The sequence below is a fragment of the Amblyraja radiata genome, chromosome 32 (assembly GCF_010909765.2).
Source record: "Amblyraja radiata isolate CabotCenter1 chromosome 32, sAmbRad1.1.pri, whole genome shotgun sequence".
NCBI lineage: Eukaryota > Metazoa > Chordata > Chondrichthyes > Rajiformes > Rajidae > Amblyraja > Amblyraja radiata.
Genome location: NC_045987.1, coordinates 16221486 through 16242097, shown reverse-complemented (window position 1 = coordinate 16242097; position 20612 = coordinate 16221486). Strand labels below are relative to the sequence as shown.

The 20612-nt window shown below is 43.6% G+C and overlaps 1 protein-coding gene across 21 annotated transcripts in view; it reads right to left on the bottom strand.

Annotated features, from left to right (window-relative positions):
* Nucleotides 1-20612, bottom strand: part of tnc (tenascin C) — a 123386-nt gene that overhangs the window by 44457 nt on the left and 58317 nt on the right. For 16 of the 21 annotated variants that reach the window (XM_033049190.1, XM_033049194.1, XM_033049199.1 and 13 more), the window contains 5 exons: nucleotides 20048-20311; nucleotides 14104-14289; nucleotides 12165-12254; nucleotides 8704-8967; nucleotides 2500-2766 (listed from right to left, as the gene is read on the bottom strand). In XM_033049190.1, the coding sequence (XP_032905081.1) occupies nucleotides 2500-2766; nucleotides 8704-8967; nucleotides 12165-12254; nucleotides 14104-14289; nucleotides 20048-20311 (1071 nt within the window). The remainder of the gene's footprint in view (nucleotides 1-2499; nucleotides 2767-8703; nucleotides 8968-12164; nucleotides 12255-14103; nucleotides 14290-20047; nucleotides 20312-20612) is intronic. The other 5 variants (XM_033049195.1, XM_033049206.1, XM_033049208.1 and 2 more) reach the window with 1 other exon arrangement.

The window sequence follows — 20612 nt, the reverse complement described above, 5'->3', positions numbered from 1 at the left end:
TTAGTTGGGTAGGTGGGCCACTGAGGAAGCTCTCTGGGTCCTGACTCATTGATTAACTCAGAGATCCTGTACATGGCTGTGCACAAGAATGATCCCAGGAATGAGTAGGTTAACCTTTGATGAGCGTTTGACGGCACTTGGCCTGTACTCGCTGGAGTTTAGAAGAATGAGAGGGGATCTCATTGAAACGTACAGAATAGTGAAAGGCTTGGATAGAGTGGATGTGGGGAGGATGTTTCCACTAGTGGGAGAGTCTAGGACTAGAGGTCATAGCCTCAGAATTAAAGGATGTTCTTTTAGGAAGGAGGTGAGGAGGAATTTCTTTAGTCAGAGGGTGGTGAATCTGTGGAATTCTTTGCCATAGAAGGCTTTGAAAGCCAAGATATATTTAAGGCAGAGATAAATAGATTCTTAATAAATACAGCAAATGGCATGTTGGCCTTCATAGCGAGAGAATTTGAGTATGTGAGCAAGGAAGTACTACTGCAGTTGTACAGGGCCCTGGTGAGCCCACACCTGGATTATTGTGTGCAGTTTTGGTCTCCTAATTTGAGGGACATTCTTGCTATTGAGGGAGTGCAGCATAGGTACACCAGGTTAAATCCCGGGATGGTGGAACTGACATATGATGAAAGAATGGGTCGACTGGGCTTATATTCACTGGAATTTAAAAGGATGAGAGGATATCTTATAGAAACATATAAAATTAATAAGGGATTGAACAGGCTAGATGCAGGAAAATTGTTCCCGATGTTGGGGGTGTCCAGAACCAGGGGTCCTATTTTAAGAACAAGGGGCCGGCCATTTAGAACTGAGATGAGGAAAAACCGGGAGAGTTGCGAATCTGCGGAATTCTCTGCCACAGAAGGCAGTGGAGGCCAATTCACTGGATGTTTTCAAGAGAGAGTTAGATATAGCTCTTAGAGCTAATGGAATCAAGGGATATGGGGAGAAAGCAGGAATGGACTACTGATTTTGGATGATCAGCTGTGGTCATATTGAATGGCGGTGCTGGCTCGAAGTGTTTCTATGTAACTGCATATAGGGTTCAAAGCTCCCATCTGGCACTGAACCAGAGGAGATGGGTCAAGAAAACCTTCCCCTATCTTATTGGGGTAGAGTTGGTGACCACAGCAAGTGGTCTCACCTGAGTTATAATCATTGGGTATAAGAAAAGGAACTGGCTATTTTGTTCATGGATCATTTGGGAAATGAATGTCATTTTGATAACTTTTAAATACCAGGCATCTCTCTAATTTCTAATATATTTACTTTCAAAGGAGTGACATTGAAACCTGAGGTGTACAGGAATTTCTTTGCACATTGGGTAGTGGATCTTTGGATTCTTTGACCCCGAGGGTTATGGAAGTTGGGTCATGGGGTAATTAAAGAGTTGGGAGAAGCAATTTTGCAGGATTGGGGAATTGAAGGTGATGGGAAAGTGGCATAGAAGAGGAGATGAGGTTTGGGGCAGATCTGTCATATTGAATGGTGGGGTAGGCTTGAGGGACAGAGTGGCCTCCTCATCCTACTATGTTCTTGTATTTCTTGTCACATATGAAGCCTATAGTGGGAGGGTAGTGGCTCAGGAAGGCAGATTTCCTCTCAAGTTTGAGGCAGAGTCACGATATGTCAACTATACTCACAGAGTTCAGTTCTATGTGTCATGTGAAGTTTTTACCTGAAAGCTTTGTGTGTCAGGCTTGATACAACCTGCGAAATCACAGACCTTTATCACAGACTCTTGTCAGAAATTTAAGATCATTCAGAATTCCCTTTCATAATAATAAATAGATGATTAGATAATATTCAATATACATTGTTCAATGCATAGTTTGAGTTGCTGATTCGTATGCGCAAGGATGCAGAATCCATCGTCGGTTCATGGGGTTAGTCCGTTAGTACTGATGGATAAAGTACTGAAATAAAATAATGGCAGCCGAACTTTTCCATGAGGGTAGAGCTTTTTGTTTTAATATTCCTACAAGGCCAATATTCATGCTGCATGAAGCAACAATCCTTTAAGTCTCCATCAGTTCCATCCAATCTATAAATGCCACGGTGAGATATATTAGTTTGCTTTGCACATGTCATTGTACGCTAAACAGCTTTTGCAATCCAAGTACTTAAAGTAAAGGGGCACAGCTGTAATGGCAAGCATAATCGTCCAAGACCTGTAAGAAGATTAAAAGCAATGATGGCTCAGTGAGGGGTCACACTCACTGTTGTGCTCTGGTTTAGTGAAGGGGATTCCAGTTGGAATATTTTAGGGGGTCACCACGAACAACCAGGGCTGAAGAATGAGTGAGAAGAGTTAGTAATCGGCTAACTACATCCAGCAGGAGCAGATGACTGCGGGAAAGCTCACATATTTACAGGCAATCCTACTTTTCTGAAGGATTTTTCTGAAATATGATGCATGATCTGCCCTTTCGCGTAGGCAGCTGCAAGCAGATGATTGAACAATGCTAAGATGGAACTACAGTATCTGGCAAGTACCTGTAGTAACTGATCCGACCAAGGGCTCAGTTCTTGCTGTGCCTTGAAGAGCCATAAGCGTCACCACATACTCAGTGCCAGGCTTCAGATCAGTGAGAGCGACTGCATTCTGGTCTCCTTTCACAATGACCTGCTGTGTTTCTCCATGTGTTTTAGGGTTATAATTCACAACAAACATGTCAACGGGAGCTAAGGGAGCTTCCCAAGCCACCGAGATACTTGTGGGAGTTACCTCAGAAAATCTAAGACCTTGCAGCAGTCGAGGGCCTGTGGAATGTTTTTTTAAAGAATAGAGAATTGCACATGAATCCATCCACCTTATAACATTTCCATGTGATATATTCTTCACAAAGAGGGGCATAAATAAAAATCGTACAATGTGACAAAGGTCGTTTCACAATTCAGCCAGTGTTACCATCGAAAACTTTTATTTTCCTGCGATTTGTACCTGAGCCCTTTAACACGTTTTTTTTTTTAGAAATGTCTTATCTTAAAGTAAGCACTGTCTGTTGGACAGTGACTGCAGTATTCTGAAACACAACAGAGAGCAAACTTAAGCAGAAGATTATTGTGCATCTCAGTTCTCTGTGAAATGCTCTAACAGAAGTAAAACAGATTATGACAGATCAGTGTTGTAAAATAGGTTTTGACGTATTAGTGTTTGACAGAAAGATCTTACTCATAAAAAAAAGTCAAAGTAAAAGTATATGAAATAAAAACCTTTCTAGATAATTAGCTTGTGTTTGAAACCTCAAAATCATGCCAAATTATTGTGGTCCAAAATTGCTGTTTATAGTTATTTTAGAATTTTACACGATTCCTTGACATAGTTTTTATCTCAAATTGACAGTTTTGTTTCTCTATAAAGTTAAACATAAAACTATACTTTGGAAAAAGTTACTTGACTAAGTGACCTAACAATTAACATTAACAAAACATGGCAATTTGGATTTTAACTGCGACAATCTTTCCAGAAATTTGGAAACGGTTAGCTATAAAAGTGAAATAGACGCTCCTGGAAATCAAAATTCATCCGCTTTCTAAAGAGAAAATAATGAAGGTTTATAGCTACACAGAAAATCCGTCAATGTTATTTTCTTTAATAAAGTGGTTGTCAGCAGAACAGCAAGTCAACTTAGACCTTCCTATGTGAAAGGATTTGCTGGATTACTAAAATTTTATTGAAGATCTTTGTTATATTGGAGATCTATATTATTCAGGATCACATCATCCTTCAATGTTGCCAAAATTAAAGAGACATCCTATTTTGTTAACTTATTTGCAGTTTGTTTTGTTGTACACCATTGGAAATTTATACTTAGATGTATAATTTAATTTGTGGGGATCCTGGCCTATCGAGTTAAGACCATGCCAGTTAGACACAGCATGTTGTCCTGGTGGCTTTAATAACAGGACTTCAGTGTAATGCCCGGAATGTACAATACAACAGGATGGGTGAGGGCTGAATGGCCAGGGAACTTTCAAGAGAGTTAGATTTAGCTCTTAGGGCTAAAGGAATCAAGGGATATGGGGAAAAAGATGGAATGGGGTACTGATTTAGATGACCAGCCATGATCATATTGAACGGCAGTGTTGGCTCAAAGGGCCGCATGGCCTACTCCTGCACCTATGTTTCTATGTTTCTATAACTACTGGCATCCAGAAGGTGGGAGCGGAGCTTTCAGAGAACCTCAAAAAAAGGGAATTGGTCCTGGAGGACGATCATGGAAGTCCAGTGCCGGAGGCAATGTGGCATCACTTAGAGTCATAGTCACACAACAGGGAAGCAGGCCATTCGGCCTGTCGTGTCTGTGCTGACCAATGAGCGCCCAGTTAAATTTACTTGTATTTTAATTCCCCTGTCAACTCCCTCCAGATTCTACCAACCTTCTACACACGAGGAGCTCTTTTGCTTTCTCTTCAGATGCTGAGAAGTGAACAACGTTGTGACAGCTTCATCGTTCAGCCTCTGATTGAAAGGCCTTTGGCCTTCTCTTGGGACAGATAGAAGTTTGGGAAATTCAAGTCTTGCGTTTGCTCTTACATTATGCGGATAACCCAACTCAGCATCAAGACCAGACATGAGGCACCATAATAAATGGGATGGTCCGTGTTGAGAAGTTAATGTGAAGTTAACAAGAATTGCGGGCTCCTAAATCATCAAAGATTCAGAGCTGGACCATCATGGGAACCTTTGCAGGAGGGAGTACCTATTATTCTCAATTAGATTTAAAGAGCTTAAAATTTAGAGTGGAGATAATAAAACTCAAAATAAACATTGTAAATATATTTACTATGCTGAATTTTGCTGTTGTAACTATTTGCAAAGACTAATTACCTGCTCGAGCAGCCAATTGTTTTCATGGACTTAAACGTCGAGAACCTTTTTCTTAATATTTACGTAAGATTGTGGGGTAAGACCTACAGAAGCATCAAATGACACAAGAACTGCTACAGGATACTCATAATATCATTAAAGCATAAGACACAGGAGTAGAATTAGGTCATTTGGCCCATCAAGTCCGCTTTGCCATTTGATCACAGCTGATCTATTTTTTCCCTGTCTACCCCATTCTCCTGTTCTCTCCGTAATCTTTGACACCCTTTGAACCTATTAATCGCCACTGTCTGGTGCAATGAATTCCACAGATCCACCAACCTCTGGCTAAAGAAATTCCTCCTCATTCCCATTCTAAACATATGTCCTTTTATCCTGAGTCTGTGCCCTCTGGTCCTAGATTCTCCTACTACTGGAAACATCCTCTCCACATCCACTCTATCCAGGCCTTTCAATTGAAGAGATAATATGCATTTCTGTGCAATGTATCTATGTACCACATCACCAGGTTCAAGAACAGCTACTTCCCTACAACTCCCCCATAGATGCTGCTGCACCCGCTGAGTTTCCCCAGCAATTTTGTGTAACTTCCCTACAACTATCAGGTTCTAGGGCCAAACTGTACAACCCTAATCCTTCCTCTACAACACAGATCTAGGGTCCACCTTTTGCACTGCCCGTATTTTTTTTTCTAATTAACTTTTCACACTAATGTCTTGTTTATTCGCAAAGTCTTTATTTTAGGAATAATATATAATTTGTGCGTAAATTTCTTTTTTTTTGTGTTTGACCGAGTCCGTATGCCTGTGAAGCCACTGTAAGATCATAAGGACATAAGTGATAGGAGAAGAATTAGGCCATTCGGCCCATCAAGTATACTCCCCCATTCAATCATAGCTGATCAATCTCTCCTCCTTAACCCCATTCTCCTGCCTTATGCCCCTAACCCTCGACACCCCCTGAAAGATAGCTTTCCATTGTACCTGTACTGCACCGGGCTCGTGTATATGACTATAAACTCAGCTCGACTTGACTTGACTTGTTTGTTTTTATATTTGTCTGGCCAATTTTTCATCTCTGCCCCATCACAGGCCACTAACTGCTTCTGATGCAGTTCCCTTCAATGCATGGTGGTGATTTGCGGCACTTTTTCAAAGTCGCTGCCATCTGTGTCTGAGCCTTGTCACAGACTGTCAGAAAAGCATTCATGGAGAGGGGCTGATTACTGACACTGCTACCAACCACACACGACCACTTCCGCGGTGAAACAAGATCTCAGACTAGTCTTCCTTCAGTGCACGGAGAAGAATCAGCGCTGTTATTGTAGCCTCTTAGCCCTCCAGCCTAATATCGGATAACGTTGCACAAGTGGGAGATATTGCGTTGGGCCTTGCTTGTGTGCCACAGCACGCAGCAGGAAGGTAGACGATTTCCGTCCACCACTACACATATCAGAAATTCCATCAAGCTCCAAACCATTCCACCAGCCCAGTATAAACTCTATGCTATTCCATTAGCGAGATTTTTCTATAATGTGTAACAAATGCACTCAAAGGTTAGGAAAGCACTGTTGCCAACAAGAAAGCTGACACTGTGTAAATTCTGCCAGTGAAAGCTTTCTGTGAACTCACTCTGAGGGGAAACACTCCCAGACCATTCGTCTGGCACTCCAAAGATTTTTCAACTAGGAATAATAACCTCTTATTATTTCAAATAATTTCCATCTTCCACTTTCTGCCACATTTGACAGCCTTAAAAGTTGAAGTTGAATGGAATAAGGGAGCTGCTCTTATATTAAAGTAAACATTGAACTTGCTTAATGCCACACAGTCAAGAGAAAATACATAAATCCGACTATTTTGCTTGGCCGCCAACTCCAGCTCACACATCATGCGGTACACTCTGGCACATGTAGCAAATAAATCTTCCGATGTCTGTTAGTTTAAACAGTACTCGTAACACAGTGCAGCAGCTAACCCAGTTTATTTCTGCTCCTTTCAACCAACGCTGGAGCTGACCCATCCATGAATCTTTTTCAACCACAATCTTACGTAAACATTAAAATATAGCTCGAGAGCGTGAAAGCCCAGAATGTCCATTTCTACTGTATTGATGAATGGTGCCCACACACTTCTGGTTTGATGACATTCCTAGTTAAACCCCGCACTTGATTCCAGTATAAAACTTTATTCCAAATAATCAAATTGTAGGACGTTAAATTTAGTTTTGTCTAAATTCCAATATTGAAAATGAAAATGGGTGAGTCTGTATCCTATATTCCTGCAAGTACATATAGAGTTGATTCTATAAAAACAAACTGCTTGTAACAGCAGACCTGCTTCATCTGTTTGTGCAGGGGTCTCTGATGGGCAATAACATTTGGTGACTATATCATTGTATTACAACCTTTGTTGCCAAATTACAAGAACTGACATTGCAAATCATGGATACCCATCGCTTGGTAAAATAAATAATTTCTGTCTTCTGATATTGGAGCTAATGTAGGAATACTTTTAACTCTTGCAAAGTATCATCAAACAGCTGGAGCATCATCAGCCAGCTCATGAGGAAACTAATGGTTTTAAATGGATTACCCTGTTTCAAGGGAAGGAGGTTTAAGATCCCACCTAATATAAGTCTTGCAAAATCTCACCTGGTCTATCTCTGACACCTCTCTCCCCTTTCTCGATTTCTCTCTCTCCATCACAGGGAGCAGACAATCGACTGACATCTACTACAAATGCACTGCCTCCTGCAACTACCTTGACTACACCACCTCACACCCTGCCTCTTGCAAGGATATCATCCCTTACCCTCAATTTCTCCGCATCTGCCATATCCGCTCTCAAGATGAGCCTTTACATTCTAGGATATCCAAGATGTCCTTTCTTCAGTAAATATGGATTCTCCCCCCTGCTGTTGTAGATAGAACCATCACCCGTGCTCCTCTGTGTCCTGTAGTTCTGCTCTCACTCCCACTTACTTCGTGCAGAACAAGAAAAGAGTTACTCTGGTCCTCACCATTCACCCCAGCAGCCTCCACATCCAACACATCATTCTCCAACATGATCCCACCTCATCTACTGTATTCGGTATTCCTGATGTGACATCCTTTACATCGGCGAGATTAGGAGAAGACTAGGTGACCGTTTCACCAAACACTTGCACACAAGGCCTGCTGGTGCTCCCGGTTGCTAACCATATGAACTCCCCTTCCCATTCTCATATGGACCCAGCACACTTACATTTCTCCCATCATCTCCCATTACCCTACTCTTTTCCCCTTCTCAGAACAGTCTTTCTCCCTCCCCAAGTCTCCTATTTCCCTTTTAACCTACTCTGTCCCTTCCCCTCGTCCACCTCCACCCTTATCCCTCCCTCTCGCTTCAATTTTCACTCCTCTTCCCTCTTTATCTGACGCCCATTTATCTCATTATCACTTCTAACCTTTGTCACCTACACCCATCTGTGAATCAACCCCCTCCCCCGCACCTGTATCCACCTATCACTTGCAAGGTTTTCCCGCCCTACTCCACTCAGCCCAGCCCAAAACATCCTCTGTCCATTCCCTCCATAGTTGCTGCCGGACCAGCTGAAAATTTCTTTTTTTTGTTGCTGTTAGTTTCCATCGCTTTCAATAGATAATAAGTGTTAGGAAAGTGTTTAAATCTCCGCTCCCACCTTCAATTTGTGATTTTTGAATGGGCAGAAGTGATGAAAGAGGCTCTGCAGAGATAAAACATTGCTGAAATATTTATCTCAGCAGCAGGAAATGAAACCTAAGCTGTACTGACAATAACAACACGGGGACGATTATGAAACGCTGGTGGAAGTATCCAAAGGGCTGCCGGAGAGGTCTTCCTTACCTGTGGAGGCGCTGGTGGTGGAGCCAATGCTCTTCAGGTTACCTCGCAGCGCTATCAGAATGATGTTGTACTCAGCCGCAGGTTTGAGTCCGGTCAGGATGTAGGACACGGCATCAGCGGGCACTACCACCTCGTTCATCGCACCGCTTCCCGTGACGTAGATGATGAAATACCGGTCAATCGCTGCCCGTGGCCGTTTCCACTCCACCGTGATTGTGTCCTCTGTTTTCTGGGTCACTCTCAGGTCTTTTGGACTGTCCAGATCTGTGGTGACATCCAAGTGAGAAGTATAAGTGCCCGCCCTCCTCTGTGCCGAGACCGGGGGGTTATCACACAACGAGGGAGCACACCACCAGGAATGGGTAGGTTAACCTACGATGAGCGTTTGTCAGCACTGGGCCTGTGCTCACTGCAGTTCAGAACAATAAAGGGGTGGACCTCATTAAAAAATACAGAGTAGAATGGATGTGAAGAGGATGTTTCCACTAGTGGGAGAGTCTAGGACTAGAGGTCATAGCCTCAGAATTAAAGGACGTTCTTTTAGGAAGGAGATGAGGATAAATATATTTAGTCAGAGGGTGGTGAATCTGTGGAATTCTTTGCCACAGAAGGCTGTGGAGACCAAGTCAGTGGATATTTTTAAGGCAGAGATGGATAGATTTTTGATTAGTAAGGGTGTCAGAGGTTATGGGGAGGAGAATGAGGTTAGGAGGGAGAGATAGATCAGCCATGATTGAATGGTGGAGTAGACTTGATGGGACGAATGGCCTAATTCTACTCCTATGACCTTATGGCCATTGCAGGCCGGCGTTTCAGGTCAGCCCCATCTTTCTTGCTTGTTGAGTCTGAGTTGATGAGCAATGTTAATGGCCAGAGATAGACACAAAATGCTGGAGTAACTCAGCTGGACAGGCAGCATCTTAGAGGAGGCCTTGATCTCCAACCTCTTGCCCCCACCTCCCCCTCCCAACATTCATGTCATTGCTGAACCTGAATTTCAATGCAATCTTGGGCTGAATCCCCTTCTGCACAGCCCCTGCCTCTGACTCAAGACCTGGCCTCTCATCTCCTTCACCGTCTCTCCCATCCATTTCCCAATTCAAGCATTTGGCTTTGATCCATTTTTCACCACTCCTCCAATTTAATGTAGAGGCCTGCAATCTCTCTCCCCCTCCCTCACCTCCAGCAGAGCTTACCCAACCCAGATCCCGCTGAGCACTGGCCCCCGATTCCTCTCCATCTTCAACCATGACTCAAAGCAGAGGATGAACCGGGCCTGTGACCGCACACCGTTCCAACACTGGAACCTAGGCTTGGCTTCGGACCCCAGTGGTAAAGTTCTGATTAAGAAATGACTGTTCATTGAAACACAAACTAATACCAGAGTTTGTCCTGATCCAGTGCCTTTTAATGCAAACCAATGAACCCACTTGAACTTCCAGGCAGAGTGATGTCTGCATTGTTTGACTCCATTTAGCATTTAGTTACAGGGATTTAATAGACTGAACAAAGTTCACTGGAAAATGGAAACGTTCACATTGCTCCCAAAGGCTTAATAAATTTTGAGTGACAATAGTAGAAGGCATGATAGAGATCTCCCTTCCCAAGTGGAATTATATTCATTCCAAAGTTCCTTTGCAATACTTTATACCTTTAAAAGTATTTAACATCTGTTTTCCTTGCAAATTATTTTTCACTTTGAACCATTCATTGGCAGTTTCCACTGACCTCATGGAACGGAGATGATGGAGGACTATCACAGAGCAAAGGAGCAGGCCCACCATGTATGTGTTGTCATGAGGCCAATCTAACAAAGCCCACCTGCCTCATTGTCTCTATCCCTCTGTTCCTGGCCTGATCATGTGTCTGTCTAAATGCCTCTTAAACGTCACTATCCCCTCCCTTGACAATGCATCCTATGCATGCACTACTCTCCCTGTGTAAAAAACTTGCCTCGATCATTTCCTTTAAAGTTTCCCCATCTCATCTTAAAACTGTGCCCTGTAGTATTTGACATTTTCACAGTGGGAAAAAGACTCAGACCATCTACCCTGTCAATAGACAATAGGTGCAGGAGTAGGCCATTCAGCCCTTCGAGCCAGCACCGCCATTCAATGTGATCAAGGCTGATCATCCCCAATCAGTACCCCGTTCCTGCCTTCTCCCCATATCCCCCGACTCCGCTATTTTTAAGAGCCCTATCTAGCTCTCGCTTGAAAGCATCCAGAGAACCTGCCTCCACCACCCTCTGTCACTGCCCCCCATGATGTTACATACTTCTTTTATATACCTCCATTGGAATATCTCGGAGGTCAGACGTAAAGGTTGTCATATTTACTTGTAGTAGCTGATATCTAGAGGTGATGGCCATTGCCTCCTGATCCTGCTTTGTGCAGTGATTGATACCTCATCTAACTTGGGTATCCACAAGAGAATATGACCTGGTAATGTCCGTGAAGGATGTTTTACCCTCCACAAGGTACAAAAGCAACGAGTCAAAGTGATTAGGGAGTTTTGGCAATCTACATTGTGAAAGGACATTAAGAAGGTTGGTGTTGTTATTGTTAGAGAAACAGAGGCAGTGAAATGATCTATTTTGAAGAGGATTAGTAAAGAGGTGAGAAAACTTACAGACATGAATTAGGTAAATTATGAAAATCAATATTTCAGAGTTATTCAACAATGCAGGAACTCTTAGGTCAATAAAAAGATAGGTTTGCTTGTCTTTCTGCCCACTTGATGTGTGTTGTTCCTATGTTTCAGGCACAAATTAGACAAGGGAAGATATACACAAATTCTTTTTGGAGTAACTCAGCAGGTCAGGCAGCATCTCTGGAGAAAAGGAATGGCTGAAATTTTGGGTCAAGACCCTTCTTCAGATCTCTTCCTACACTAGTTTAGCAAGCGGACAGCTAAATGCCCAATCTGCTCACGTAGAGGTCCCAAAGATAAATGTGTATGGCTAGTTCTCAGGTGCTAAGACCCCTATATTGAAGGCCTTTCCCTCTAATGTTGCTTCCTGATAATTGTCACTTCTGCTGAACCAATGTCAACAATCTAAAATTAATTTCTATCATGAGACAGGTTTGCAAAACATAAGGTCATTAGGTCATAAGTGATAGGAGTAGAATTAGACCATTTGGCCCATCATCTTGGTCAGCCATGATCACAATGAATGGCGGTGCTGGCTCGAAGGGCCGAATGGCCTCCTCCTGCACCTATTTTCTATGCTTTCTATGTCTACTCTGCCATTCAATCACGGCTGATCTATCTCTCCCTCCGAACCCCATTCTCCTGCCTTCTCCCCATAACCTCCGACACCTGTACTAATCAAGAACATTGAGCAGTCCTGCTAGGATCAATGACTAGCTGCATTAATTAGTCTAACATCATCAACTGCGTTACAATGCAATGTCCAATTATCTTAATTTATATATTGTTGGTCACCAGTGTCTTCTTACCTGTCCCCACATTAATGGTAGAGGGGGCACTCTCTCTGTTGTCTTTAATGGCACTAACTCCAAAACCATATTCTGTACCTGGCAGCAGATCTGAAAATTAAAAATGTTCACATTTAATCGATCATTATGTGCAGCACTAACATTGGAGGTTATTGCTCTCAATGAAATACAACACAATTCAAACCATGGAGACAAGTCCCTTGATGCACAAACCAGTGTTTAAGATGTTTTTAATTCAGATTTTAACCCGACAAATTTTATTTTTATTTTGACTTATTCAGGACAAACGCATGGTAGGGGGCATGGTGGCATATTTTATATTTTTCCATAGGACATTGCAGGAAGCCATTGGGCCAAACAGTCTCTGTTACAACAATCCGATTCCCCTTAGTTTTTTGTTACCCCCCCTCTATCTCACATGTCCACTGAACTCCCCATTCTCCTGTCATCCCCTACGCTAGGGGTGATTTACAGTAACCAGCAACTCTTTGAGAGGTGGGAGGAAACCGGAGCACCTGGGGGAAACTCGCACGGTCACAGGGTTGAACTCCACACTGTTAGCACCCCACGTCAGGATTGAACCTGGGTCGCTGGAGCTGTGAGGTAGCAGCATTAACTATAGAAACATAGAAACATAGAAATTAGGTGCAGGAGTAGGCCATTCGGCCCTTCGAGCCTGCACCGCCATTCAATATGATCATGGCTGATCATCCAACTCAGTATCCCGTACCTGCCTTCTCTCCATACCCTCTGATCCCCTTAGCCACAAGGGCCACATCTAACTCCCTCTTAAATATAGCCAATGAACTGGCCTCGACTACCCTCTGTGGCAGGGAGTTCCAGAGATTCACCACTCTCTGTGTGAAAAAAGTTCTTCTCATCTCGGTTTTAAAGGATTTCCCCCTTATCCTTAAGTTGTGACCCCTTGTCCTGGACTTCCCCAACATCGGGAGCAATCTTCCTGCATCTAGCCTGTCCAACCCCTTAAGAATTTTGTACGTTTCTATAAGATCCCCTCTCAATCTCCTAAATTCTAGAGAGTATAAACCAAGTCTATCCAGTCTTTCTTCATAAGACAGTCCTGACATCCCAGGAATCAGTCTGGTGAACCTTCTCTGCACTCCCTCTATGGCAATAATGTCCTTCCTCAGATTTGGAGACCAAAATTGTACGCAATACTCCAGGTGTGGTCTCACCAAGACCCTGTACAACTGCAGTAGAACCTCCCTGCTCCTATACTCAAATCCTTTTGCTAAGAAGAATTCTTACAAACCGCCAGCCTCACAAAAATCAACTATGAGCTACCATGCTGCCCAGTGGAGTGGTTCAGTGGTTGAATTCCCAAACAATTGACTTGGTGATGGGGGAGTTCAAATCCCAGCATCAGAAATTGACTTGGACTTCTTTTGGGAACACTGCCCAGCAACTCACATAGCATCCAAGGTGTGTGTGCCTATCTTTATTGGTGTGAGAGGTACTAGCATCACTTGGGGTAAATCTAAACATTGCCACGTCTCTCAAGCAGTGGATACACACAGGACCTTTTGGTTAAATTTGAAGAACGTGGCACCAAGGAAATAAAAACAGGTCCAATGTAGAACAATGCTGTTGATTTGCCTTCAGTTTATGTTGTGGTGAGAGGAAAAATGTATTTTATCCCAAAGGATTCTGGAAAGAATTCTTACAAACCACCAGCCTCACAAAAATCAAAGGCAAATAGCAAATCAATATTTTTTTAAAGAAAAAGTTAGGATAGGCTGTAATGTCAGGTTGCAATCGGCAGTTTCCTGGATTTATTGAGTAGATTCTATCCCTGGAGAAGATTAACCGGGATGTTTCTATTTAATGCAAGCTAATAAACGCAAAAGCAATCAATTGCAGTACCTGTATTGAGTTTGACAGTAGTTTCACACACAATGCATTAGCGTGAACTTCTTACCAAAAATCTTAACCACGGTGGTTGGTTCGGTACTTCTCTGGACAGTGGTTTCCATATGCACACCTCCTGCCAGGGGTGAAAACTTCACCTTGTAATCTCTGGCAGCAGCTTTGGTGTTCTCCCACTCCAGGGTGATGCTGTCCTCTGTCTGAGATATGTTTCGGAGATTTTTGGGAGCATCAAGGTCTAGATGTAAAAAGAGGATGGAAGAAGTGTTGAGAGATTTGGATTTGGTTTATTATTGCCACGTGTACTGAGATACAGTGAGAAACTTTGGTTGCGTGCTATCCCATCAAATCCTAATGTACACGAGTACAATTAAAGCCATACGTAAGTTCATAAGTTGTAGGAGCAGAATTAGGCCATTCGGTCCATAAAGTCTACACCGCCATTCAATCCTGGCTGATCTATCTTTCCCTCTCAACCCCATTCTCTTGCCTTCACCCCATGACTCTGGACACCATTAAAGGCCTGTCCCACTTTCACGACCTAATTCACGACCTCTGCCGAGTTTGCCCTTGACATACTCGCAGTATAGTCGTCGTGAGGTCGTAGGAGGTTGTAGGTAGGTCATAACAAGCTGTGATGCTAGTCGTGGGTACTCGTGGCATCAAGTAGGTCAGGGCATTTTTTCTCGACTGATGAAAAATGTCCACGAGTAAAAAAGGTTGTGAATTAGGTTGTGAAAGTGGGACAGGCCCTTTAGAAATCAAGACCCTATCAATCTCCACCTTAAAAATTTCCATTGACTTGCTTCCACAGCCTTCTGTGGCCATCAATTCCACAATGGAGTTCATTGTGTGAAATTATTATGAAATTCATAAGTACAATAGGTAGTGCAAAGAGAAAAATACCAGAGTGCAGAAAATACTTTGCTGCGTTATAGTGCTGCAGTTACAGAGAAAGTGCAACGTTTACAATGAGGTAGGTTGGAAGATCAGGACTGCATCCTAGCTTATTTCCTGAATCTGGTGGAACATGATTTCAAGCTTCTGCCGAATGGGAGAAGGTAGAAGAGAATATAACCAGGGTATAGATAGTCCTCGATTACGTCGATGGAAGCTGAGCCATATTTCAATATCTTTACTCACATGCCATTGCCCAGGGGTTGATCCAATGGTGGTTAAACTAAGCATACTATACAGTAGTGCCAACAGACTCAAATTCAGCTGCATTGACCTCAATGGGGTTAAAACCTTGGACTGGGAATGCAATACAGTGCAGTTAACAACTCCCCAAGGGATGTCATTTCTGAGCTATAGAAGTTTTATATCCAACTCAAAGTAGATTAAATGCACGAATCATATTTCATCTAACAAAATACTTACTTCTCTGTGCAGGGGTAACAAGAACACCCATGAAAATGTATAATAGGTTCTAATTCATCTATTTCCATCTCACAGCTGTGTTTATCCCGTTGTGCCCAAGATAATGTTATGCTAATATGCTCCCTTTTGTTGTTGAAAAACCTCACAATTATCATATGCTCGCTGTGTTATTTGAACCACCCCTTAAGTGATGAGAATGGCATTTGCAGACATATATTAACCTCCCAATAAATGGAGACAAAAGGGACTGCGGATGAGCAAACGCAAAAGGATGGAGTATCTCAGTGGATCAGGCAGCATCCGTGGACGGAATGGATTGGTGACATTTTGGGTCGGGACCCTTCTTCAGATCCATTGATATCTCAACATTTGGTGAGGTCACATTAAGAGTTTTGCGTTCAGTTCTGCGCACCGTGTTATAGGAAAGATGATGTCAAGTTGGAATGGGTACAGAGATAATTTCCAAGGATGTTGTCAGGATTAGAGGGTCTGAGCTATAGGGAGAGTTTGAATAGTTAGGGACTCTATTCCTTGGAGCGCAGGAGGATGAAGGGTGATCTTACAGAGTTGTATAAGATCATGAGAGAAATAGATCGGGCAGATTCAGAGTTTCTTGGCTAGAGTAGGTGAATCGCGGACTAGAGGACATAGGTTTAAGGTGAAGGGAAAAAGATTTAATAGGAATCTGAGGGGTAAATTTTTAACACAAAGAATGGTGGTTGTATGGAACAAGCTGTCCGAGGAAGTAGTTGAGGCAGGGACTATCCCAACATTTAAGAAACAATTAGACAGGTACATGGATAGGACAGGTTTGGAGGGAAATGGTCCAAATGTGGGCAGGTGGGTCAGGTGTAACTGGGACATGTTGGCTGATGTGGATAAATTGGTCCGAAGGGCCTGTTTCCACACTGTATCACTCTTATGACTCTCTATTTCATGTTGTTTGCATTTCATGTTATGTCACCAGCAGCACAATGGCTAAGATTGTCCCGAGAAGAGTTAAGATCATTATCAGTACAGAATTCATCAGTTGGTGCCTGTTGGAGATGGAATTTAGCTTGATCTTTTACGAGTGAATGATCATCTATTTTTAAAGATTTATTGCATTAAGGTGAAACCACACCAGGGTTTCAGCAGTCCAACGACAGACACAAAGTGCTGGAGTAATGCCCCTGTCCCACTTAGGAAACCTGAACGGAAACCTCTGGAGACTTTGCGCCCCACCCAAGGTTTCCGTGCGGTTCCCGGAGGTTTTTGTCAGTCTCCCTACCTGCTTCCACTACCTGCAACCTCCGGCAACCACCTGCAACCTCCGGGAACCGCACGGAAACCTTGGGTGGGGCGCAAAGTCTCCAGAGGTTTCCGTTCAGGTTTCCTAAGTGGGACAGGGGAATAACTCAGCGGCTCAGGCAGCATCTCTGGAGAAAAAGAATAGTTGACAAAGAGTCTGAAGAAGGGTTCCAACCCCAAACACCACCTATTATTTTTCACCAGAGAGGCTGCCTGAACCGATGAGTATTTTACGCCTATCTTCGGTAGAAACCAGCATCTGCAGTTCCTTCCTACACATTTCAGCACTGCAGGTTCCAGTGCAGAGGGATAAACATATGTAAGCTATTCCAAAACAGACGAGCACAATTCAAATAACCTGGTGATTTGACTCCCTTTACCCTGGATTAACAAGGACATGCACAGACGCTGTCTCAGATGAAATGAAAGCCAGGAACCACCTGTGCATTAAATACAGACGCCACGTGGAAAGTAAGCATAAGCTGCAGGACATGTTATAGAGTAGAACAGCATGAAAATAGACCCATCTCGTCCATGCTGACCAAGGTCCCTCGTGTAGGAAGGAACTGCAGATGCTGGCTTACACCGAAGATAAACGTAAAAAGCTGGAGTAACTAGCGAGTCAGGCAGCATCTCTGGAGAAAAGAAACAGGTGACGTTTCAAGTCGGAACCTTTCTTCAGGGACTCAACCCAAAACATCACCTATTCATTTTCTCCAGAGATGCTGCCTGACCCGCTGAGTTACTCCAGTTTTTTGTGTCCCTAGCTCCCTAGTAGTCCTATTTGTCTGCATTTGGCCCACATCCCGCTGCACCTTTCCTATCCATTAAACCTGTCTGAATGTCTTTTAAATATGATAATTGTACCTGCCTCTAGCACATTTGGCAGCTTGTTCCAATACCTCCCACCTTCTATGTGAAAAACATGCCGCTCAGCTCCCCATTAAATCTTACCCTACTTGTCATAATCCTTGGCCCGCTTGTTTTAGACCTTCTCCCTGAGGAAAAGACTGTGATCATCCACCTTATTCCGGACAATCATACTCAGCTTCGAGTAATTGCCAATGAGGATGACACTCTTGATTGCTCAGGGAGCCCCTCTTTCCCAGGCTACCCATTTGCTCCTAATACCCTAATATCCATTAAATAAACTTGTCATCCAAAGTTCTATCTATGCTCTTCAACCTTGGACTTCTCTCTTGCTAGAACATGCTGTTCCCTAAACTCTGAACTTTCCTTTAAAAGGCTTTCACTTGTCTGATGTCCTCTTACCTGCAAACATCTGCTCCCAATCTACTTTCACCCTAGTCAGAGCAAAGAGTAGGAGTAAACGGGTCCTTTTCACAATGGCAGGCAGTGACTAGTGGGGTACCGCAAGGCTCAGTGCTGGGACCCCAGCTATTTACAATATATATTAATGATCTGGATGAGGGAATTGAAGGCAATATCTCCAAGTTTGCGGATGACACTAAGCTGGGGGGCAGTGTTAGCTGTGAGGAGGATGCTAGGAGACTGCAAGGTGACTTGGATAGGCTGGGTGAGTGGGCAAATGTTTGGCAGATGCAGTATAATGTGGATAAATGTGAGGTTATCCATTTTGGTGGCAAAAACAGGAAAGCAGACTATTATCTAAATGGTGGCCGACTAGGAAAAGGGGAGATGCAGCGAGACCTGGGTGTCATGGTACACCAGTCATTGAAAGTGGGCATGCAGGTGCAGCAGGCAGTGAAGAAAGCGAATGGTATGTTAGCTTTCATAGCAAAAGGATTTGAGTATAGGAGCAGGGAGGTTCTACTGCAGTTGTACAGGGTCTTGGTGAGACCACACCTGGAGTATTGCGTACAGTTTTGGTCTCCAAATCTGAGGAAGGACATTATTGCCATAGAGGGAGTGCAGAGAAGGTTCACCAGACTGATTCCTGGGATGTCAGGACTGTCTTATGAAGAAAGACTGGATAGACTTGGTTTATACTCTCTAGAATTTAGGAGATTGAGAGGGGATCTTATAGAAACTTACAAAATTCTTAAGGGGTTGGACAGGCTAGATGCAGGAAGATTGCTCCCGATGTTGGGGAAGTCCAGGACAAGGGGTCACAGCTTAAGGATAAGGGGGAAATCCTTTAAAACCGAGATGAGAAGAACTTTTTTCACACAGAGAGTGGTGAATCTCTGGAACTCCCTGCCACAGAGGGTAGTCGCGGTCAGTTCATTGGCTATATTTAAGAGGGAGTTAGATGTGGCCCTTGTGGCTAAGGGGATCAGAGGGTATGGAGAGAAGGCAGGTACGGGATACTGAGTTGGATGATCAGCCATGATCATATTGAATGGCGGTGCAGGCTCGAAGGGCCGAATGGCCTACTCCTGCACCTAATTTCTATGTTTCTATGTTTAGTCCTCTTTAACACCATTGAAGTAAAACCTTCTCACAATTTAGGATCTCAACTTGAGGGCAAACCATATACTCTTCCACTGCTACCTTGAAACTTACATAATATGGTCGATAGATGTAAAATGCTGGAGGAACAGGCAGCATCTCTGGATAGAAGGAATGGGTGATGTTTCACGAGTTCACAAGTAACTTATAAGAGTTGAATTAGGCCATTCCGCCCATCGAGTCTACTCCGCTACTCAATCATGACTGATCTCTGCTTCCTAATCCCAATTTCCTGCCTTCTCCACATAACCCTTCACACCCGTTCTAACCAAGAATTTGTCCATCTCTACCTTAAAAATATCCACTGACTTGGCCTCCACAGCCATCTGTGGCAATGAGTTCCACAGATTAACTACCCTCTGACTAAAGAAGTTCCTTCTCACCTCCTTTGTAGAAGAGTGCCCTTTAATTCTGAGGCTGTGACCTCTGATCCTGGACTCTCCCACCAGTGGAACATCCTTTCCACATCCACTCTATCTAAAGGGTCTGTCCCACTTGGCAATATTTTTGGCGACTGCCGGCGTCATATCAGTTTCGCCAAAAGATTTTGAGCATTTCAAAATCCATCGGCGACAAAAAAAATGTTGCGACACTTGAAAAAACACCGCGCGCATACGTCATCACGCCGCATCACCGCCGCAAATATTTCGGTGACCTGATACGTCAGTCAATGATGCCGGCAGTCGCTGAAAAAAATCACCAAGTGGGGCAGGCCCTTATGCCTTTCATTATTCTGTACGTTTCAATGAGGTCCCCCCTCAACCTTCTAAACTCCAGTGAGGAGAGGCCCAGTGCTGTCAAAGGCTGAACCTTCTTCAGATTGGGTCACTTTCTATACATTTTTGTAAATAATTGTTATAAGTGAGCTCATTACTTTAACAGTTCGGACTTGCCTGTTGTGAAGGTACTGCCAGCAGGAACACTTCTCATAGGTCCACGCCTGGAAACCAGCGACACTTCATACTCAGTGTCAGGGTGCAGCTCGGCGATGGAGTAGGTGGTCTCGGTGTCAGGAAGCTTGATGGCTGTCTTCGCACTGTCTGGAGTCCCGTAGAACAGGCTGATGCCCTCAATCTGTGCAGCTGGGTTGAGCCAGGTGATGTGTGCAGTGGTATCGGTGACCTTGTTCACTTCCACTTGGCTTGGCGCATCAATCACTGCGGAGTTAAGGAGAAAAATGGATCACTTACCACGTCAGATGCAGAACGTTTTCACTGCAGCTGAGCAAATGGCTGAGATAATGCATTTTGCTGAAACTGTGTCTCCTGTCCAAATTCAATAATATTGAAACTAATTGTGATAATGCCTCTGTTTGTGTTCTGCTGCTGGGCTCAGTGGTTGGCCTGTGGCAGACAGTCCATTGTTTTTGCAGATGTCCAAGCTTCTCTGAGGTGTGAGGGTTTGAGAGCTATCAGTGTTACGCTGAAGGTTTGACCCATTATTTTCATTAGTTTCTGC